This window comes from Triticum dicoccoides, chromosome 3A (genome assembly GCF_002162155.2).
Source record: "Triticum dicoccoides isolate Atlit2015 ecotype Zavitan chromosome 3A, WEW_v2.0, whole genome shotgun sequence".
NCBI classification, from domain to species: Eukaryota; Viridiplantae; Streptophyta; class Magnoliopsida; order Poales; family Poaceae; genus Triticum; species Triticum dicoccoides.
In genome coordinates, this window is record NC_041384.1 from 658,675,723 (window position 1) to 658,697,879 (window position 22,157).

The 22,157-nt window shown below is 44.7% G+C and overlaps 2 protein-coding genes and 1 long non-coding RNA gene across 5 annotated transcripts; 2 read left to right on the forward strand and 1 right to left on the reverse strand.

Annotated features, from left to right (window-relative positions):
• The first annotated feature begins 13,025 nt into the window (after positions 1-13,025).
• LOC119272592 lies at positions 13,026-13,720 on the forward strand. The gene is made up of 3 exons (XR_005134766.1): positions 13,026-13,087; positions 13,409-13,486; positions 13,580-13,720. It is a non-coding gene; the product is annotated as an uncharacterized LOC119272592 (long non-coding RNA).
• Positions 13,721-15,766: 2,046 nt separating this feature from the next.
• LOC119270015 lies at positions 15,767-20,240 on the forward strand. Of its 3 annotated transcripts, none has more exons than XM_037551956.1 (15): positions 15,767-16,044; positions 16,704-16,807; positions 16,920-17,031; positions 17,111-17,254; positions 17,815-17,919; positions 18,023-18,106; positions 18,271-18,386; positions 18,477-18,578; positions 18,662-18,775; positions 18,861-18,917; positions 18,993-19,059; positions 19,137-19,190; positions 19,590-19,664; positions 19,742-19,777; positions 19,922-20,240. In XM_037551956.1, the coding sequence occupies exons 2-15, from the start codon at positions 16,779-16,781 to the stop codon at positions 20,033-20,035; spliced, it is 1,209 nt and encodes a 402-aa protein (XP_037407853.1). In that variant the 5' UTR covers positions 15,767-16,044; positions 16,704-16,778; the 3' UTR covers positions 20,036-20,240. The 3 variants fall into 3 exon arrangements, with proteins under 3 accessions (XP_037407853.1, XP_037407855.1, XP_037407854.1); XM_037551958.1 differs by having other exon boundaries at positions 15,769-16,044; positions 16,923-17,031; XM_037551957.1 differs by lacking the exon at positions 15,767-16,044 and adding an exon at positions 16,420-16,561.
• Positions 20,157-22,062, reverse strand: LOC119270014 (hornerin-like). The gene has a single exon (XM_037551955.1). It carries the CDS (start codon positions 21,962-21,964, stop codon positions 20,369-20,371), a length of 1,596 nt encoding a protein of 531 aa, XP_037407852.1. The 5' UTR covers positions 21,965-22,062; the 3' UTR covers positions 20,157-20,368.
• Between the last annotated feature and the right edge of the window lie 95 nt (positions 22,063-22,157).

A 22,157-nucleotide genomic window follows, 5' to 3' on the forward strand; every position in this document is an offset into this window, starting at 1 on the left:
GGCGGTGGCTCCCGACAGCGACGTGCGAGCGGCGGCGTGGTGGGCGACGGCGGCGGCGCGGCGGCTGCGTGCCCCTGGTGGCGGCGGTGGATCGGATCTGGTCACGGGCTGCAGCGGGCGGTTTTGGTGGACCCCTTCTCTACGGGCTTCGGCTCGGTCTCCCGCTCCTCTCGGTCGGGGCTGGAGTTGGGCTGGAGCTGGTGGAGGTGGGGGGCGTGCCGGCCGAATTTGACGCAACTTCTCCGGCAGGCAGCGCGGGTTGGGGCAGCGGCTGGGTGTGGCTGGTGCTCCGGCCGTGGGCGGCAGCGCGGGAAGGTTCGGGTGGTGGCCTTCCGGTGGCGTGGCGGCTACACGGTGGCCGGTAGCGTTGCCCGCGGCGGCGGCCGGCTTCTCCGGCGTCGGCTGATCTGCGGTCGAGCTGTTTTGACCTTGCTTCATCTCCTCATCGTCCGACCTCTACTTGACTCGAAGGGCTGGCCCGCTCCCAGTTGCGGTCCATTGCACGTCTCGCGCCTGGTGCCGTGGGACCGAGCTCGTCTTGCGCCCGGCAGCAGGACCAAGCTCGTCTCGCGCCCGGCGGCAAGATCGAGTTCGTCTCGCGCCCGGTGCTGCAGGACGGGGTGATGGTGGCCATCTTTGGCCGGCCTATTGGGTCTCGACGCTGGGGGCCGCTCAGGGGTGCGAAAGGCCGAGCCTTTCCGCTCGTCTCTTTGGTTGGTGTAGCGGCGGGTCTCGGGTGAGGTGGCGTCTTGGTCTTGGATGCCGGGGTGGCGGCCCTGGTGGTGGTAGCCCGGTGCTTATGGGCAGAGCCCGTGGCTGGGTGCTGCCCGACTGTCATGGCCATGTGGGCGGCGTGATGGCCGGGGTGTGGTGTTCGGTGGCGGTGAGTGTTGGTCGGGATAAAAACCTGTTCTATCCCCTGATGGACCGGTGGCGGCAAAGCTCGTTCCCTTCTTGAAGGCGTCGTCGCGACTTTCATTGCCCGTTGTGTTGCTCCAGGGGAAACTCTGACCCTCAGGTCGGGCGGTGGCGGCGCTCCGGTGTCGTATCCTTCCTGAAGGCACCGCCTTGGAGTCCACGGTTCGCCGTATGCGGCTTCATCTCTTCGTAGTTAGGAGTGGTGTTGCTGCGCTCAGCGCCTATGTATCATGCCTTGGGTGTGTGTGGTGGTGTGAGTTTGTACTTCCATGTTGATGATCGTTGCTTTATTTATAAAGCAGGGCGAAAGCCTTTTTCGATAAACCTAACAAGCCCCAAACTAAAGAGGCAGACCAAGACCAATAACAAGACGTTTAACATCACCAAAGCCACCCACAAGAACGCCATGAGCGATCAAGATGGTGTCTTTATGAAGGAGAACGACGTCGTCGTCATTTGATCTGAAGAACCGGACTCAATTTTTCCCTTGAGCTTTAAGAGAGACACAAATAAAGGCCATGTCAGGGCCTCCAAGAAGGGAAACCGCACCCACGAGTGTCACTGCTGCCAGGGATTTTGCCCTGGCTTGAGTCTGAGCAATCCCATAGCCGCCAGAATGGAAATTGGAGATGAGAAAGTCACGTCATTTGTTTGAACCGCCACAGAAAGACGGGGATGAGGCTACACCTCCCGCTGGAGAGAGGCACCGGACACCGCTAACCATGACCTTTGGATCCAATGCAAGTGAGGCATGGAGTGTTGGATATATGAGCAATTTACCAAATGATTTTATTAACAGAAATAGTAGATAAAACACGGCTAGAATAGCAAATATAAAGCAAGTCATGCAATCTGACAGAGAGAAGGTAAACATCGTCTGCATATATGAACTTGAGATAAACACATCTAGAACAGTCACTAGATGAAGTTGCTTATACGACATAGAGCCTAACATACGTAGGACAAAAACTAGAGCCAAGAACTGTAGTAGGACTTCTAACAGAAAGGAGAAGAACACGTACGGCACAGCAGCAGCAGGAGCGCTGGACTTGGGGTCGGTGTCCTCGCCTGCCATGTCGTCGAGGAGGTCGTGGACGTCGGGGAAGAAGTCGTCGTCGGGGAAGTAGTCGTCGGCGACCGGATCGCCCGTGATGAAACAGCCAGTAGTCGCGCAGAGCGCTCCCCAAAAACCTTATCACCCTTCTTCCGTACAGGACTCAAAGAGTGCGGTTTCGGAGGCCTACTGTCCCGACCTGCGGTGCACGCCGCAAGCCGGGATGGAGAAGATCGTAGCAGCAGCGCAGTGCTCAGGAACCTGTGGCGAGAGGAGGAAGAGATTCTGGTGCGTCTCTCTGAGAGGAGCGACCTCCCTTTTATAGGCGCAAGAGAAGGAGGCGAGAGGTTGCGCTGGGAGCTGAAGAGAATGCGGGAGACGAAACGAACAGACAGCAGCCGAAGAGGCGCGCCGTTCGAATTCAGTGTCCAGGCACAGACAAAATGTTTCAGCTTCCGAGTGACCTTTCGCATACTCGTAGTGCGTGGCAAAAATTTAGACATCGGCTCGGCTCATTCCCGCAACCCGCGGCGCGGCGCGGCGCGGCGCGGCGCGTCGTGACGAGGCGAGGCGGGCGGCGGAGGAGGAGCGCGCGTGGATGTCCCTCTTGTTCTCATGCTCATACAAGTGGGGAAGGAGCCTCCCTTATAAGGAGGTCCAACTCCCTCTAAACTAGCAATGTGGGACTAAACTTTAGTAGTATCCCTTGCCTTGCACAAATGGGCTAAGTGGGCCTCTAGGATTTATTAGGAATTTCTGAAATAGTTATTGGGCTGCCCCAATATAGACTAAATTCCAGCAATCCCCCACCAGATCCCAGAGGCACACAGAAATTTGCCTTTGGTTCCAAAACACTGTTTTATATACCGGTATTGCAGTGGAGACTGTTAAGTTGAACTTCCACCTAGAGCTCTATGCTACACTAGTAAGCAACTTGAACAGTGGACTGAGCCTTGAACTGCAAGTTTTCTGCGAATCTAGCTTCACATAAAGCCTTGACCGATATGTGGCTACCGTGGGTCTTCCCCGCGGGTGGAGCTTATGCGTCATACTCCATGACCTTTCATGAGTTTACTAGAGAGAACCCTACTCTCATAGATTGCGACGTTTGACAATCAGACTCATATAGGTGTGTTCTTCAAAAGATGTTCTGCAGGACAACATCTATGCTTCAAAGAGCCACTTAGAACACATTAAGATATACATCAACCTGCCATGCAGATTAGGAGAGTATTGCATCTTCATGGAGTGGTATTTTAAAATAAGGATACTCTCCTCCCAGTTGACCAACAGCTTGTCTTCCACATCTAATTCATGGGATCTCCGATCACAAAGAATAGGTTACCACTGTGAACAACTCATATTGTGGGTCTCATACCCATCTCCCTCGATACATTATCTATCACATTACGTGATAGACCCTTAGTGAAAGGATCTGCCAGATTTTTAGACGTTTGGATATAATCCAATGCAATAACTCCGGAGTTTCTCATTTTCCTGACAGACTTCAACCTTCTCTGAACGTGTCTTGATGACTTCATGTTATCCTTAGAGTTGTTCACTTTCGTGATCACAGTTTGATTGTCACAGTTCATAAGGATACCCGGTATAGGTTTCTCAATAACCGGCAAGTCATTCAAGAGTCGGCGAAGCCAATCTGCTTCGACCGTAGCTGTATCTAGTGCTGTGAGTTCTGCTTCCATAGTTGACCTCGTTAAGATGGTCTGCTTGCAAGACTTCCAAGAAACAGCGCCACCTCCATGAGTGAACACATATCCGCTCGTGGCCTTTATCTCATCAGCATCTGAGATCCAGTTTGAGTCACTATACCCTTCAAGCACCTTTGGGTGCCCAGTGTAGTGAATTCCATAGTTTACAGTGCCTTTCAAATAACGCAAAACTCTCTCTAGAGCTTTCCAATGCACATCTCCCGGTTTTGAGACAAACCGGCTCAGCTTGCTAACAGCAAAAGAGATGTCAGGTCTTGTAGCACCGGCTAAGTACATAAGCGAGCCAATAATCTGAGAATACTTCAATTGATCTCTAGCAATTCTTCGATTCTTTCGAAGCAGCACGCTAGCATCATATGGTGTTGGAGAGGGCTTGCAGTCACTATAGCCAAAGCGACTCAAGATCTTTTCCACATAGTGAGATTGAAGCAATGTAATCCCACCATCATCATCTCTCATCTATATATAATATATAATACAAAACAACTGTTTTATCTGATAATAAGAAAAGCATTTGGTTATATTAGAAAAAAATGCTTGTTAAATCATTTTACAAGCAGAACAATTTGGGGAAAACAACAATCTATAATGTTCATATAAGTTAGTAGGCGTTTAGAATTGCTTAAACTATTTTAAATTAAATGATAGGCTATGGAAAATTGACAAACAGAAACTAAAACAAACAACCCAACATTAACAAAGTTTATTTGTTTCATCTATATTTTTTTGTGATACCCTTAATATATGTAACAAGCATAAAAATAATTATTTTCATGAACCAGGTTTATATATATATATAGAATTTTGTTTATTTACAAATCAATAATTATGATTTTTTGTTTAATATCATTTTGTGAGGTACAAAAAAGATTACAAACAAAATCATCCCAGCATTAGTAACAAGAATACCATGATGAATTATATATGATGAAATATAAATGATATTTCCTACTGCATCATATTATTATATGTAGTATATAATAAACCATTTTGATATTATTATAATTATATGTAACACAACTTATTCGTATGCAAAAATGTTGTTTAAATAAATATTATGAGAAGCCAAATTTATTTTATATTATATTTCCTAATAAAAAATATTTGTAACACAACTTATTGGTATGCAAAAAATAAAACCAATTTCATATTATTAGAAATATATGTTGTTTAAATAAATGTCATACGCCATGTTCCTAATTTTTTTTCATAGTTTTCAAAAAATGTTCATGATATTTGAAAAATATTTTTGCTTTTTACATAAATGTTCTTGATATTTTGATTTTTCATAATGTTTTTTTCAAATTATGCAGGTGTTATTGTTTTTTAAATAAAACTGATGTATATTATCAAAAAATGTTAGGTATTTTCAAAAATTCTTCCTCAAATTCGAAAAAATTTAATTGCTTTTTCGAAATTTTTTATGGATTTACCTATAAAGGTTCTGACTTTTCAAAAATTGACCTGGATTTTAAAAAATAGTTATTTTTTATTGAAATTAGTTCTCAAATTCAATACAATGTTAATATCTTAAAAACTTGTTCACGTTTATGAAAATATTATGGACTTTTTAAAAAGGTTACGATTTTTAAAGTTTGTTCTTAATATTCAAAAAATGTTTGTGCTTCTAAAGAACTGTTCACACTTCCGAAATTGTTCATTTTAAAAAATAAGGATGTCATTTTCCAATGTTTTTGAAATATTTATAAACTGTTTGTGGTCAAAAAACCTTTCAAATTTATAAATTTTTTTATTTGTTAAAAAGTTTTTTCTCAAAATTCATAAAAAAAATAGGTTTGGAAAATTTGTTTGCTTTTTCATTTTTGCTATCTACTTTCAAAAGCATTCATGTTTTCAAGAGAGAAATAAGGTGATGAAGCAGAAAAGAAAGAAAAATAAAATAAAAAGGAAAATATTTTGGGCCGGCCGAGTCGGGACGAAGCCTTTGCGTGCCCAGCCTCCCGCCGCGCGACGGCCCACCTCCCCCGCTGCGGCCGCGCTTGGCGTTCCAGCTACCCGCCCGTCGGCCCACCTCCCCGCCTCTCCACCTACCCCGCCGCCCACCTTATCCAATCCCTCCGCTCCACTCCCCTCCACTCTCTCCTCTCCCCTCCACTCACTCCCCCGTCGCCCCAGTTCCCCTCCGCCGCCGCGTCGCCGCGTGCGTCCACGAGCTGGCGTCCGTGCGGCTCCGCCCGGCGACCGCCGCATCAGGCCCTCTCCTCTCCAATCAGTGGCAACCTATCGCCCTCTCACCTCACCCCCGATGCATCACCGCGCACCTCGCCGAGAACGCAACCACAAAGACTCCGCCCGGCGACAGCTGCGTCTCCGACGAGCCGTGTGCGGCTGAGGGGACGCACGCATAGAGCTTCATCGCGCATGCGGGGGTGCTGGATCCGGTGGCGGTCCATTCAGATCCGCCACGTTGCTGGTCTCCGGCGATGTCAAGGTCGAACCGAGGCGGGGTGCATCGATCTGCAACGACATTAGCTACGGTACGCGCGTCCGAACCATTTCCTCCTATACTTCTTCCATTTGTGGAATCCCTGGCCTGATCTCCTCCTCGCCTTCTGTTTCGAGGCGGCTCCCCGACGGCCAAGCCATGGCCAAAGTGGTGCATCCTGTCGTCTTCATCGCCGGCAAGAAGCAACACCACGAGGTGCAGTCACGGTGGTCTACCACTCCGCCGTCTTCCGCAACCCATCCGCACTTCCGTGGCAAGGTGAGACAAACGGCCCCTCCCCCGTCCTCCGTCCCCACTAATGGCCGTAGGTCCGCGGTTTGCTGTAGTTTAGGGCTAGCTACGTGATCGTGTACTGCTAGAAAGTTAGCTTTAGGAGAAGAGAGAGGGATTTGAGACAACAGATCGAGTGTTGCCGTGTGGAGTGTTGGGTATCTTTTGCACTTGCTCCATCAGCATAGAACTACTATTTCATATCATTGATTGATGATTTGTTTTTTCATAATTGAATTGGCGAATGATGAAAAGGTGTAATGTTCAGGGATTTTTGCTGGATGATTTGTTGATCCAGTTTAATTTTAGTAGGCATCTGGGTACTGTTTATGAATTGATAGTGCACCTTGCTTAAATCCTACACTATTATTTATACTTTTCTGAAACAATCTTCTCTGGATTTCATACAAACAAGTGGATTGGTTCGAGTCCACAACAATGTGCCTTGCTTAAATCCTACAGTATTATTTATATATTGCTTTTGGTTTTAGTTAAGCTAACATCACCAATCTTTTAATGATAGCTGGGCTTGGGCTTGTGCACAAGTTATGGCCCAGTTTTTTTACTTAGTAATTTGGGTTTCTTAATGTTATTAGGAGACCCATTTATTCCAGCTGCACTTTATGGAAATATAATAAACTAAATAGCAGACAGTGCTATGATGTCAATAGTCATCTGGTTATGAAGCTGTCATTTTAATCATGAAATAGTCACTATTAGATCTTTCTTTCAATTACTGGAAAGAATTTTGTGTCTTACCACCCCATATTGAATTTGTGCTAACTATACACAAATTGGGCTGAACTGGGATCATGGTATTTAACCATGATAAGCTAAAGGTAGTTTAAACATGTTTAATAAAGTCACTTTTGCTTCTTCTTGTTGTGATATATTGTACTATTATATGGTCAGCTAGAAGATGAAAACTATATTTGTTGGAGTTGAGCTTAAACTAATTTCTTCATGTTGTTGATGTTTTTTGTGGTTTCATGCACTTTTGTTCGTGAACTTGGAGACAACTTGGAGACTATGCTTATTGGACAGGCTGCTTCTTGGCAGTGCAAGTAAGCAGAACAACCCACACAACCAAGCAATCAAAGTAAGTAAAAGCAGCACAATATGTATGCATTTTATGTACATAGGTATGATACGCTCATTTACTCACATTGATTTTGACTAAACTTTATTGTGCAGTAGGAGTAGTTGCTAGAAGAAAACTTTGTTGAAAGCTCATCGATGTGCCAACTTTTGATAGTCAAGGTATTGTTTCTGAAAATAGTTTGCTTAGCTTCAGTGTTGTTGGATTCAATATATATTGAGCTATGTTTTTGGTGCTACAAGGAAATCCTGGACACTTACAATCAAGTTGGGCATACATGTCAACTCATTTTTGAGGAACCACATATATATATATCAATTATGTGAGGTGAGGGGATAGAGTTGTCAAGGCAAATTATAAGTAAAACTACTTGACCTAAAAACTTCTTATCTACTGCTTGCTATCAAAACTCAGTGTCTACTGTTTGCCATAAAAACTTCTTGTCTACTGCTTTGTCATGTTTCGTTTTTTAGTACATATGTACATGTGTGTGGTGAGCTTCATGTCTGAAATTTGCATTGTGCTTACAAGTCAATAAGGCATCTAATGCCAAATAATATTATTTATCTTCACTTGTACATTAGAGTCATCTAATAACATAGGTCAATGATGTGACCATATCTTCATGAGTTAGAGACACTACAAGTCCTTAGAGTCATCTAATGACAATAATTATTTCGGTAATCTTTGCCAAAGGATGGGTTTTTCTGGTGGAAGTTTGCTTGGCTATGAAAATAGTTTGCTTGCCTATGCAGTCTAGAATATATGATGAATCTATTTTTCTTCAGTTGTAGCTCACCTAATAGGACATGATCATAATAAAATAACTATTATACTTTTTGAGAAGATACAGATCAAGAAATCTTCATACCTAGATGAACTCGCCTTCTTGATCCTCCTCTGGAATTTTTCCTCTAGGACTGGCTAATTTGATCTTTTGCTATCTGTGATGGGCGAAGGGAGAGAAAGGAGGGGGAGGAGGGATGGCATAGGTTAACATATATAGATAGGCCATGCACCGGATAACTGGGTAGGAAATCATGGCTTGTTATATCCCACCATATATTACTGTATGGTGCAGGTCTATTTCCTTTCGAGATCAAATGCCAACCTGTTAATATATTAGAAAAGATGTCAATAATTATAACTTTCTAAATAGGTAAATTGTTATTGTATTCATTAATTAATCAACTTATCATTGATTTGCATGCCAAGATTACCTTTAACTGGCCACACATTTTACATTGTATCTACTTAAATAATAACAAAATTAATATATATCCCTGCCAGTGGCATCAAAACATATAAATTCCCAATTTTCGTATGAGTAAAATAATATTGTAACATGTATATACTGTTGCGGGAAGTGTTTAAGCACTTTGGGGCTGGTGGCTAGTTAAATTCTGATAATGCATTCACAGACGAGTAAGAAGTTAAACTACATCAGATATTGGAAAAACTTTACTTATCCACTCGTGCTGCCAAAGTATGAGTAACACAATTTCATCGTCTCTTTTCTTTCTACATTGTTTCCTTTGGATTTAAAACATTGACATCTTTTGCCAGCATTTTTCAAAGGGAAGTTGTTCGGGGTGTGGAGGGCTACAAGTGACAGTACCTAAGCAAGTGGAAATAGGTATGTTGCTCCAATTGTATATTAGCTCCAATTTTACTTACCACATATGTCTATTCTGTTTAAATATAGTTCATACATAGAACACATTATATTTTGAATTATATCATATTCGAATGAGATGTGACTCCCTTAGGGTAACTTTATAATAATTTTCTTCCTCACCAAATATAATTGGAAAATGTTGGTAAAGAATAATAATTGTCGGAACATCCTGGGACAGACTTGTACTCTATGTAGTCAATAAGAAAACAATTTGGCGGGGACTAATTTTGTCTACTGTATTCAGGAACACATACAAGATAATCATTGCTTTATCAGAAACATCTTGAGCAAGACAGAGAACTATGGATCCTGTGTGAACTTGAAGATTGGTGACAATTGAAGGTACGTGCCCTATGACCATTCGATTGCTGGTTTAAAGTATACATCGTATCGTATAACAGTGCGTGTATAGAAGCAATTTATTCGCGACATTTGATTATGCATCAGTACATAGTCAGTCGTCCAAAACCCTCAAGGATGATCTAATTGCAGCTATGATACTTCTGACGTCCATTGTTCCTACCTTGAACAACACGAGTGTTTCATCAAGTGTCGTCAGACTGGCTTCATGGATATCTACGAAAACAATAAGTGTTATATATAGTGACATAGTATTACAGAAAAATTCTATTGAAAACAACTTAAAAATAGAACGCATACCCTACCTTGTAGATAATGATGATCATAATTAATGTTGGGAGAGAAGAAGAATGTGCTCTCCCTCATAGTTTGCAAGCAACGATGCCTCTGATTTACCTGTATATAAGTTACAGCAAACTTCTCGAACAGGTTGTCAGTGCATTGCAAATGCCAGAAGTTAGGCCCAACGTGTTCTTCACGTACACGTAAGAAAATTATCTGCTGTCTATAAACAAATACAAATGTGAGTATCATTGCAGAAATAGAATTGCATAAATAAGCACATGATAAACTCATATTATAATTGGCGCTTACTGAAAGTTCATGAGGCCAATCTCGAGAGAAGGGACGCGGCGCCTATATATTGCATCCCACTTAAATTCTATCTGACCAACATAGGCAAGGATAGCAACCACATCTGCAAAATTTAAATCACAATGAGACTCTGAGTTGTACAGACTAATATGCACAATCAACAAACTAAATGATGCACCCGTGATGGTTTTGTCCCGTAGCTCAAATATTTCTGCGAACTGTGGAAAGCACGGTGGGCAAATTGTCGACGTTATCTGCTGCGCCGACATCGTAACCTCGGTCGTAGAACTTAGCGTGGCGACAAAGTCCATGGCTAGGTACCAAAAATGACCATCTGGCATTTCTGTGGGGTTAAAACCGACGCGATTGAAATCATAGGTCCTACCGGTTTCTAGAACGATGTTGAAACGGATTGCCTGGTTGTTGTATGCAATCGCTTCCATCTTTGTTCCCTAGCATATTATCATGACACATAACAACAATGAGCAAATAAACATGTATATCAAAATTGTATTTACAATATATGGGCTATAAAGTATTCTTACATGCTGATCGAGTAGTATGCACTGAAGGTACAAGTTTCCCATTCCATTCTCTTTGATGTGAGCCTTCCACATCACCCTAGCTTGAATAATCCAGCAATTATGATAAATGTGTTCCATTTGGACGTGATGAAAATTGATGTTCCCGTGCGTATAAAAAAACAAAAGGATCAGGTAAAATGCATTTCCATGTGGATCACAAAATTTAGCAGACAAGCAGCATAACATTCTAGTGGCCAAACACTAATCATGTGAAATTTATACATATTATTCATGTTCTGTCCAGGTGCATTCTTTGCAATCAGTACTATTGCACATGGGATAAATATGGATTTGAAAACATGCAGTACCCAGTGGTTATAAGAAACAACCCCAATGAGATTACAGCCACACCATGAATCTAATAACTTATGGAACTATATAAATGAATGCTAATAAAATAGTAATATACTCAGGTGATTGTGTTAGTGCTTGCTACATCTGGTTTTAACAAATATACAAGATGAAAACAAGCCGACAATAGATGTTTTGATGGCCAAGCCTATTAATATGTTATAGTGTATCCCATGTGATCCATCTTTTTAGATAAAAGAACAAGTTGCAAAACAATGGTGATGATTTAAATAGAAAAAACCGTTATATAGTGATGGCAAATAGACGTACGAAAAGATTATTATATCTTGCCTGTTCATCGGAGGGGAGATGAGTGTACTGGTGACAGGAGCTGGCGCCGGCGCCACCACCCTCTTAGATGTGATCGATCCGTATGAGATCACCATGGTCGTCGTGGAGGAGATGACTTTTGCTGTACAGACAATTAGTGGGCAGCGGGGGTTATTTATATAAGCATGGTGGGCGGCGGGAAAATGAAAAAGTGATGAAAATCCGATTTTGGCTGGCTAGGCCCCTATGGGTGAAATATCTATATTCAGATATGTAATATTCGGCAACCTATTAAATCGGGATGTATTAATCAAGGAAACGTACATAACAAAATCGGTCCATGATATTCGGTACGATTAAAATTATGATCACTTGCCTATGAAGACGCATGTGATTTATCACTTGCCTTTGATAAACATACTTTCATTTTTATGGATATTTATTAACCTTTCTTATATTCACATAAATATATTAATTAAATATAATATATTTATTTTTTTATTAACTTGATGATATATAAAATTTTGATATAGGTATCTGCCCGTGCGTAGCTATGGGACAAATGATATATCGTGCCTAACACATAACTTTACAATCATCATCTATATCAAATAATATAATTGCACAACGGGAGAAACCAGTTTATTATTTTTCATCACGACTGTTTAAATGACAAATGAAGGTACAAATGAAGGTGCCGATAGAGAGACGGGAGAGATAGTGTGCATGCCTGCAATTATGACTTTCGGCTAAGAGTTAGCGTGACAAATTATATTATGAAATTAAGCTGTTTTTTTGGTCAGGCTATCATCGTGTATAATTAGAAGTAAAGTAAGTTGTTGGCATGTTTGGTACAATAATGATTCTCTTCAGTTTTTTCTGTCCAATAACCAGCTTTGTCATCTAATGCATTGCTTGTTACAGGTTCCGTAAAATGGCAGCGGGTAGAGTTCTTGTCCTGCACAAAGGAAGGCAACTAACCTTGTATTATCTTTATATATGCATGATTTTGGTGGAGTCATCAGAACAATTTGAAATGCATTGAGTTGTGCAATGGATTAACTACTTTGATTCAAGTTTTCTTCTTCCTAGGCTGGTCGAGATTAACAAAAGCAAAAAAATAAAATAAAATAGGAGAGTAGAAATCACACAGAAAAGCATAGAGTCAGGGGACAACATGAAAATGTTGTTTTGGCCTGGCAGCATCATCTCGTCCTCCATTTGTAGTATTTTTTCTCGGACAAAATCTTATTTCTCATACGCCACTGACCTGACAAACTTGCTTGGAGTTTTGGCTCCAGGGAGCATATACTCCCTGGTGAACAGTAAATAGAAAACAAAATCCTGTAGATGGATCTTGTTTTGTAAACACAATAAATTTCCAAAATCCTGAAGTTTTTCTGTAGACCTTCATGTTAGTGTAACAAGCGTGCTTGCCAATTATTTCGGTCTACTCCTTGCTCTTGCTTTGGTGTCATCACTCTATTTCTCTCCATACAGTTTCACCCTGTCATCACTCTACTATATATGCATTTATTTTTGTATGCATTGGTAACGCTCATATGTATATATGTGCTCCTCAAATATTTGGATTATGAACTACCAGACCATTCAAATAAATGCATGGACTCTTACCATTCAAATAAATTCAATGGTAGGGATAGTTCCATCAGTACATGCTTGAGGAACACTATGTTTGACCACCAAGATAGGTTTGTGCCAAGTACTGATTTGTGATTTGTGACAAGTACTGATTTGTGACAAGTATATATACAAACTGAAGATAGTTCCATCAGTATATATAGAAACTGAAGATAGTCAACTAAGTGCATATAAGTGCATACTGGATTCCATATCAATTATCTACCACAATTATTTTAACAAGCTCTTGATAATTAAAAAAAGGAACACTATGGAGCTAATCTGAAACCGCACAATCATATTCGTGCTGCTATTATTCTGATAGTGTTGCTTGTTGAATAGAAAGCATGTATAAAACAAATTATCCTCTTTGAGCCATGTTCTTGGTACAGGTTACTTCGGTAGAACGTCAGAAAAATTATAGCCGGGGTTAGGATACCTCTCAAGAAGCAACGACATGGCTTGACACAGTAAGTTTTCGAAAGGGTTGAATGTATACATATGTCAAGGCTTGCTATGCATTGGTTGTATACTTAAAGCAGTTGACTACTTACTTTCAACAGGTATATGCCTCGGTAGGACACAAGAACAGTCAGGACCATGTACTAATCGGACGAAAAGTTGGGCCTATGTCACACCAGTCTCTTCCCGCATTAGTTCTTCCAGAAGTAAACTGTGTACAGGTTACTAACCTGTGGCTCGCTCGCAGCCGCGCCGGGACCCGTGTCTCGATCGCAGCCGCGCCGGCACCTGTGGATCGCTGGCACCCGTGGCTCCCTGGCAGCCGCGCCGGCACCGGGGGCAAAGTTTGAAGAATCAGGCCTCGCACACCTGATCCGACGACAAACTTTGAAGAAACAATTCAAATCCACATGATCCGAATGCAAACCTGGAAGCGTGGAGAATCAAGCCTTGCCCGCCCCGATCGGAAGATAGGATTTGAAAATTGTTTGTTGTCTATGAAAAGAGTAAAAATATTTGATTAAACTGTTGTTTATGGAAGCTTCTTGTGACGGGATTTTTCGATATGATTCCATATGAATTGATTTGATTGGTGTCGTAAATGGAAGGGAAGGATGGAAGGTTTGTTGTTTTATATGGAAGGGGATGGAACGTTTGGGTTGGTTCTTGTGATGAAAGGTTTGTTGTTTTATATGGAAGGGGATGGAACGTTTGGCTTGGTTCTTGTGATGCATGAATGAAAACCGGTCTCGGTTCTCGGTGGGAGGAAAAAAATCGGTGGGAGGAGGGATCGCCTAGTGGGGAGATCGATGGGATGGTGGGAACGAACGAAGCGAACGAACGACTTACGTACTGAGACATTAGGAGTAGAGATATGCATGCGTAGTGTGAATGCTATTTTTTAGTCCATCCCACAACCAATAGATAACCACCTAGGTCCCAGAGAATTTCCAAGTGCGCCTTCTAAACCGTGACGGAGGGAGTATATTAGTATCATGTAGTACTCTATTTATTGCCATGCATGACACAAAGTAGAATATCATTTATTATTATACGATATCATAATATGATACTCCTGACACCTCATCAAAATTGCTTAGTTGGTATGCATGATACTAGTTATGATACTACTATTACGACCAGTCTACGGAAGGAAATAATCTCCACGCGCATGGACACAAATATTCACCGAATGCCAGATTTTTAGGCATGGCAAATCGAAGATTTTCCATGATAAATTGTGTCCGTCGAGGATGACAAGTTTCGTTGGCGAACATGACAAATCCGACTTAGTAGTTCATTTCTTGCCCAGAAGATTACCGTGTTTGCAAAAAAATAAAATCCATCCTCGTGCCAAAATAAAATGTCATGAAAACATTCGATTTGCCGTGTCTAAAAATTTGACGTTAGATTTTTAGCACACGCTTGTCAACGCGCCGCCTAGTTTCAGGTCGCCTTCTTCCTATTTTTAGGCGGGCACGATTCAAAGCTGGATATCCGAGTTACTCCCTCCATTCCAAATTACTACGCCTTTAGATTTCTTCCAAAAAGTAAATCTTATAAAAACTAATAAAGTCTAGAGAGAATATTCTATGCAATACCTTTTTTCGGGCACAATCGGTGTAAACAGATAAAATGAATCCAACGGCTCGCGAATCGGCGGGTCTTGTAAAATTATCCGCCGGCCAACGCGTAGCATTGCCCATATATAAACGGCAGGGTTACAATGCAAAATCTTTGGGTATCAATTCCCTGCTCATGAATGGAAACCCCAGGCCGCCTGTCAGCTCTACCCGTGGCCTCGGGCCGCGGCTTCCCTTTCCCCCGATCACCTCGCCCTCCCTCCGCCGATCACCCCGTCTCCTCCATGACCGCAAGCACGCCTGGATTCTCTGTCGATCGGTTTTATGCTGGTAGGAAACTGTTTTAGGCGCATCTCAACATTTTGTATTACAGCCAGACAAGAACATGCGAGGCCGTCACGGCAGGCGAGCGATGATGATGAGCTCCGTTGCTGGAGGCGCAGGGCAGAGGCAAGGAGACGGCGGCATGTTAACCCGGATTAGTTTATCCCGTCGGGGTGGCGCAGTTTGATCCCGGCCGCCCTGAATGATTGCCATGTGTAGGACAACCAGATACAGCTGCGAGTATTCTACTCACCCACTGTCATGAGTCATGGCCAACGCTCACGACGCAGACCCCAATTCCTCGCAGACTCGTCGTAGCCGCGTGATATTCTACCCCACCCGCCGCTGTACCACGACTAGTACTGCCAGGGAGGGGCCGAGCGAAGAAGGGTTTGGTCCTGTCGGCCTTCGCTGCCACCTCCTCCTCCCCCCGCCACCGCGCCCACGGGCTCGCCTACCGCGCCGACTTCACGCCGGGGACTCCCTCTCCGCCGCCGCCCGCCGCCGAACCTGCGGGTCGGCGACGCCCTCGCCGGACCCCCGAGGGAGGCGGGCTCCCGAGCTGCTGAGCCCAGCCAGCAGGGCCGCCGCCGCCGCCGCCGGATCGCTGGCGCGGCCGCCCCGATCCGCGAGGACACGAGCCGCCGCCCGCGGATTCGGTAAGCACCGCCTCGGGCCGTGCGCCGCACCCACGCATGCGCGCGCAGATGTTGAGGCCAGTTCAAACTGTTCCGCGGTTTGGGGGATCTGGCTGCCCGCCCCGAACTGCCTCCGATTCGTAACTGCTCCCCCAGTTCCTTCAGTTTCCGCTGCGAATTCTGCCGCGCCGCCCGGACGCTCCAGCGACCTGTGTTGCGTGCCCGCGCTCTGCTCCTCACGCGGATCTTGCTTCCGGCCTAAGATTTCAACAACCGCCGCCTGAAATTCGGGGCCGGGCGGTTTAGAGTTTCTTCTAGGTGCTTGCGTGTGTACTTGTCGGCACTGTTGTAGTCTTAATTGTTGCTTGTGGAAGTTTAGGAAGCAATGCTGACTTAGGAGTCGTGATTTTTCGATGTACTACTAAGAAAGCTACACCTCTAAATCTACAAGTCTGTCTTAGTTGGGGTGTTCGAACTAGTCTCGTTCATTCATTGCGAAACTTCTTCAAATTGGTTACGGGGATTCAGCATTCTAGATGTAACCAGCCTAATCAGCACCCCCTTTTGCTTCTCAGTTTATTCATCGGGGATTCAGGGGCATTGTTTTCTCATTTCTGAATCATTTGATGATTTAAAAGCTGCTCTGATTTATCATTCTTTCCTCGCTTTTGCGTTCACAGCTACAAGTTCTTCAGCGGTGCGGAAACCGTTCTGCTAACAAGTTCCATCGCCGCCAAACGATACTGACAGCCCCCATGGCAAAGCCCGGCATTCTAGGCCGGAGGTATGTATAGTGCATCTACTTCATGGACAGGGCTCATGCCTAGTGACTTCTAATATTTTATTCTGTGCTCCTCAATGGAATGCATAATAATTTCTTTGCCAATCTTCATCAGCAGCAGCATGCCAAGATCAAATGAAGGCATGAGGCTTGTATTCTCAGCAGTTATCGGTATTATGCTAGGTTACTTGTTTGGGATATCCTTCCCCACAGTCAATATAACCAAGGTAAATTGGATCATTTGCATCTCTTGTTCTCTTATGCCACATACTTTAGACAATAATCTTTACTATCTGCACTTCGCAGCTTCATTTCCCTTCCAGTATTGTTTCCTATATTGAAGATAGAAACTCCGGAATCACAACCCAAACATTGTTGAACCATGCATGGACATCTGCAAACAGTCACAAGAAGAACAATTCTGATTCCAAGTCTGATGAAATTCCTAAGGTACTTTGCCAAGCTAGCACTTTTTAAGGGATTTTGTTAGCCTTTTGACTTGTGTCCTGTATTTGTTCAATGCAATATGTGTTGGCTTTCTTCTTACTTATATCCTGTTTTGTTTTGATCGTACATTGTTTTAGTTAATTTTGGGTGATCATATTATTGGCCCATTACTTGAATTGCTCCTGTATTTCTCATGTTTAGTACGTGAATTTCAAATTCCGGGATTACATGTAGGATGTAAATTGTTTCTGCCCGTGTTAAAACGATCTAATGCATTACTGCATTCTTTATGGAAGTGTGTAAGTTTGTGACTAAATTTCTGATCCTCGATTATCACTGATATTTGATCGAAGTCCTCACTCTACTTAGATAGAAAAGATATGTGGTTCCTCCTAACTATTCTCATTCCTAGTTGGATTTGGGTAACCTCTTTTATTGAAGTATAGGACATAACTTGCCGCATAGATGGCTGCTTCTCATAGATATAACAACAACAAAGCCTTTACTGCTTCTCATAGATAAAGCTGGTTTTATTTTATTTTTAATAACTATTCTTTATTCAGATTTATGTTACCTCAAACCCTAAAGGTGCTGAAAGGCTCCCACCAGGTATTGTCGTATCTGAAACAGACCTCTATCTGCGAAGATTGTGGGGTGAACCTAGTGAGGTTAGTTGTTGTTTCACTTGCTAAGTAGCAAATGATGCTTTTAAATCTCTTACTGACGTTTTTAATACCCTTTTTTGATCTATGATCTGAAACATATCATCAGGATCTTACTATCCAGCCAAAGTACCTTGTTACATTTACAGTTGGAATTGCGCAAAAGGCAAATATTGACGCAGCAGTCAAAAAGGTAATTAATTAGACATGTAGCATGCTTAAACAGAATGCCCTGGATAAAATATATTCTGGTACTGATTTGGTAAAACTGATGATGCATCGCAGTGAATTGCTCAATTTCTTCATATACAAAATAGTAATGATTGCTTTTGATATTCATGCATGTCTTCTATATAGTTCTCGGAGAACTTCACAATTATGCTGTTCCACTATGATGGTCGGACTACTGAATGGGATGAATTTGAGTGGTCAAAAAGGGCCATCCATGTGAGTGTTAGCAAGCAAACTAAGTGGTAAGTTTGTGCTATTGTTTATCAAGTTCTTTTGCACTCTTTCTATTTGTTTGACCGTCAAAGCTTAATGCTTCTTATAATTTACCCTAGGTGGTATGCCAAGAGATTTTTACATCCCGATGTCGTTGCCCGGTATGACTACATATTTATCTGGGATGAGGATCTAGGTGTTCAACATTTCAATGCAGAGGAGTAAGCACTGCACCCTTGTTTCCTTTGCTGTCCCCCTGGTGTTCCTTCTGAGGAAGATAATTTCAATACAACTCTTTTGTCAGGTACATCAAGCTTGTTAGGAAGCATGGGCTGGAGATCTCTCAACCTGGTTTGGAACCTGATAGAGGTCTGACATGGCAAATGACTAAGCGGCGTGGTGATCGAGAAGTTCACAAGTGAGTTATAGAACATATATTCTTGTTGATGCTTAACCATCGCCCACCTAGACCAGTTCCTTATGTGACATTTTGCTTTATACAGAGTAACCGAGGAGAGGCCAGGCTGGTGTTCGGATCCCCATCTGCCACCGTGTGCAGCGTAGGGGCCAAATTGTTTATTGTTAATGTATCTTGATCTTTCAAAATTTGTCTTCACATTCAATTTGATGTGCAGATTCGTAGAAATTATGGCAACTGTGTTCTCTAGGGATGCATGGCGCTGTGTATGGCATATGATTCAGGTGGAGTGTCATTTCGATCTCTTAGTCATCTTGTTTGGAGCCGGTATGCTTACACTTTCACACACTACTTCCTGCAGAACGACTTGATCCATGGATGGGGCCTCGATTTTGCTCTTAGGAAATGTGTGGAGGTATTTTCTTTGCTCTCTTGAAAGTGACCACTGTACATTTAAGTTAACCTCCTAAAGGTCTAGGATAGCTTAAATTGATTGCTAGGGACCCTGTAGAATTGGGGCGTAGATAGCAATGCATAGGAAGTTTGGCGGGTTTATTCCTTTGATCCAAAAGGAGCTTCATAGAAAGAAAAATAATGCTATGGACTGTAATCCTACAAAACCCTTTTGATCCAAAGGAGTAGTCTGCATGATTAATTATTTGATGACATTTTCATAGAAGGCTAGCACCATCCAAAATTATATCGACAATAACTCTAGGGGGCTGTAGTTATGTGTTTCTTCACTTTACATGCTTTCCCCAAACATCCATGTTTTACTGATTTGAACTGTTCTACTCGATCTTAAATTAAACAGCCAGCTCATGAGAAAATTGGAGTTGTTGACGCTCAGTGGATTGTTCATCAGGGTGTTCCATCACTTGGTAACCAGGTATAGTCACCGTTTCATCTCACCTATCACTGTATGCCGTCACTTGTTTCCTGACCTGTAGTATTCTTTTCTGTCAGGGCAAGTCGGAGAATGGAAGAGCACCATGGGAAGGGGTAAGCACAATCTTACTGATTTCATTACGTATTCTTCACATTTCAATGTACACGAATTCTGTACTCCATGCTGTGACACAAATCAATTCATGCCTGTGGATTTACACTTACCGTCATACTCCACTTGTTTGGTGCGCGCCACAGGTAAGAGGGCGGTGTAGAAAAGAGTGGGGGATATTCCAGGCAAGGCTGGCCGATGCCGAGAAGAAGTATTACTTGGATCAAGGGATCACGCCGCCGAATTCGACTTCAGTCTAGACGAAATCACACGGTGCACAGGAACCATATTAGGTTTCTGTTGAGGAAACCTGGCCCTTACCTGCTCAGTATCGTTCATGATGAAAATAGCAGCTGCCTACTAGTATAGCTGAAGCTCCCGGGCCAGACCACGTAGTATATTATTGTACCGATGCCACTTACGGTGGATTCAGAATATGAGTTAGAAGTACATCTTATTTAGACACTTTTGCAATGCAAAGGTCCACCAAATACTGGCATACTACACATGCAGGAGCATGTGGAAGATAAGTATCACTGCAGGTAGGATTGTATCACGCCGGTAGTCGTCGCTTGTGGGCAGGACGCAGGAGCTCAGTAGTAGCTGTGCTTCATGGGCTGCGCCCACCCGCCGCCGTAGCCGCCGCCGGAGTACCCCTGGGTGGTGGAGCTCTGGTACGCCGCCTCGTAGTGGCTCCCGCCGCCGAGCCGCTGGCGGCGCTCGTACGCGGAGTAGTACTGTGTGGCGCCGGGCACGGTGCTGCCGCCGTATCCGCCGCCCAGCACCTCGTCTTCGCAGTCGCTCTCTTCGTCGCTCTCCCACCCGAACTGGTTGTATTGCAGCTGCTTCTGCATCTGCCGGCGTTGGACAAGAGCGTCATACCCTGCGACGTCGCCGCCGTCGCACCCTTGCTGCTGGTACGCATTTTGCCCGTACCCGTGCTTCTTCTGGGCGAGCGCGTCGTACGACGCCTTCTGCCCGCCATAGGCGCCGTGCTGGAAAGCAGAGTCGTACCCTCCGGCCATCTGCCCGCCGCCGTAGCCGTGCTTCGTCTGCTTCGCGCCACCGTGGTGGAAAGCAGCGTCGTACCCTCCGGCATCAGCGCCGTGCCCGTAAGCCTTCTGCCCACCGCCGTAGCCGTGCTTCTGCGTCTCGCTGCCGTGGTGGGCACGGCCGTACCCTCCGGCGTCGCTCCCGTGCTGGTACGGCGCCTTCTGCTCGCCGTAGCCGTAGTTCTGCACTGGGCTGTCGTGGTGGACGGCGTCGTACCCTCCCGCTGCAGCGCCGTACGCCTTCTGCTCGCCGCCATAGCCGTGCTTCTTCATGGCGCCGTAGCTGTCGTGGTGGAGGGCGGCGGCGGCGCTCCCGTCCACGTACGCCTTCTGCTCGCCATAGCCGTGCGCCTTCTCGCCATAGCCATGCTTCTGGACCTTGCTGTCGTACGCGTTCTGCTCGCCGTAGCCGTGCTTCTGGACCTTGCTGTCGTAAGCCTTCTGCTCGCCGTAGCCGTGCGCCTTCTCGCCGTAGCCATGCTTCTGGACCTTGCCGTCCTGGTGATACGCCGTGTGCTCGCCGCCGTAGCCGCTCTTCTGGACCTTGCTGTCCTGGTGGTGACCACCGTACGCCTTCTGCTCGCCGTAGCCATGCTTCTGCGCCGAGCTGTCATGGTGGGCCTCGGCCCCATTCTGGTAAGCCTTCTGCTCACCGTAGCCATGCTTCTGCGTCGTGCTGTCGTGGCTGACGGCGTCATAGCCTCCATGCTGGTACGCCGCCGCCTTTTGTCCGCCATAGGCGCCGTGCTTCTGCACGGAGCTTTCGTGGTGGTGAGCGCCATACCCTCCGGCAGCGCTCTCATGCTGGTACGACGACGCCTTCTGCTCACCATAGCCGCCGTGCTTCTGCCCGGCGTTGTCACGGACGAGGGCGTCGAAGCCTCCGACGTCGCCCCCGTACGCCTGCTGCCCGTAGCCGTGCTTCTGCACGTCGGCATCCTCAGAGCACAGCTCCGTGAGGGAGGCCGTCTTCTGCACGCCGCCGTTGTACCCCGCCTGCTTCTCGTTGAGGCTCATGTGGCTGATCTCCGTCATGACGGTGGTCACCGAGTCGGAGTTGTGGGTGTGGTAGCTTATCACGGGCTTGCTCTGGCCGTAGCCGCCGCCGAAGCCCAAAGCACGCTTGACGATGGACATGGCTGCTTGCTTGCTTGGGCTCCTGGCTACTTGCTCTTACTACTACGGCTTGGCTTGCTTAGTTGTTTTGCTAGTTGCTTTGTGGCGGTGTATGTGGCCATGGGAGGCAGGGTTTTATAGGCGCCGTGGCGAGGGTGGGAGCCATAGCATTTGTGCTTGGTATGGTAGCTGATGGATATATACTCTAAACTTT

Excerpts from the sequence above, each read along its gene's own strand:
- LOC119270014 (XM_037551955.1), bottom strand. The coding sequence starts at position 21,964 with ATGTCCATCGTCAAGCGTGCTTTGGGCTTCGGCGGCGGCTACGGCCAG.
- LOC119270015 (XM_037551956.1), top strand. The coding sequence starts at position 16,779 with ATGGCAAAGCCCGGCATTCTAGGCCGGAG. Across the intron at positions 16,808-16,919 it reads CCCGGCATTCTAGGCCGGAG|CAGCAGCATGCCAAGATCAA; the intron begins GTATGTATAGTG and ends AATCTTCATCAG. Across the intron at positions 18,579-18,661 it reads CAACATTTCAATGCAGAGGA|GTACATCAAGCTTGTTAGGA; the intron begins GTAAGCACTGCA and ends CTCTTTTGTCAG.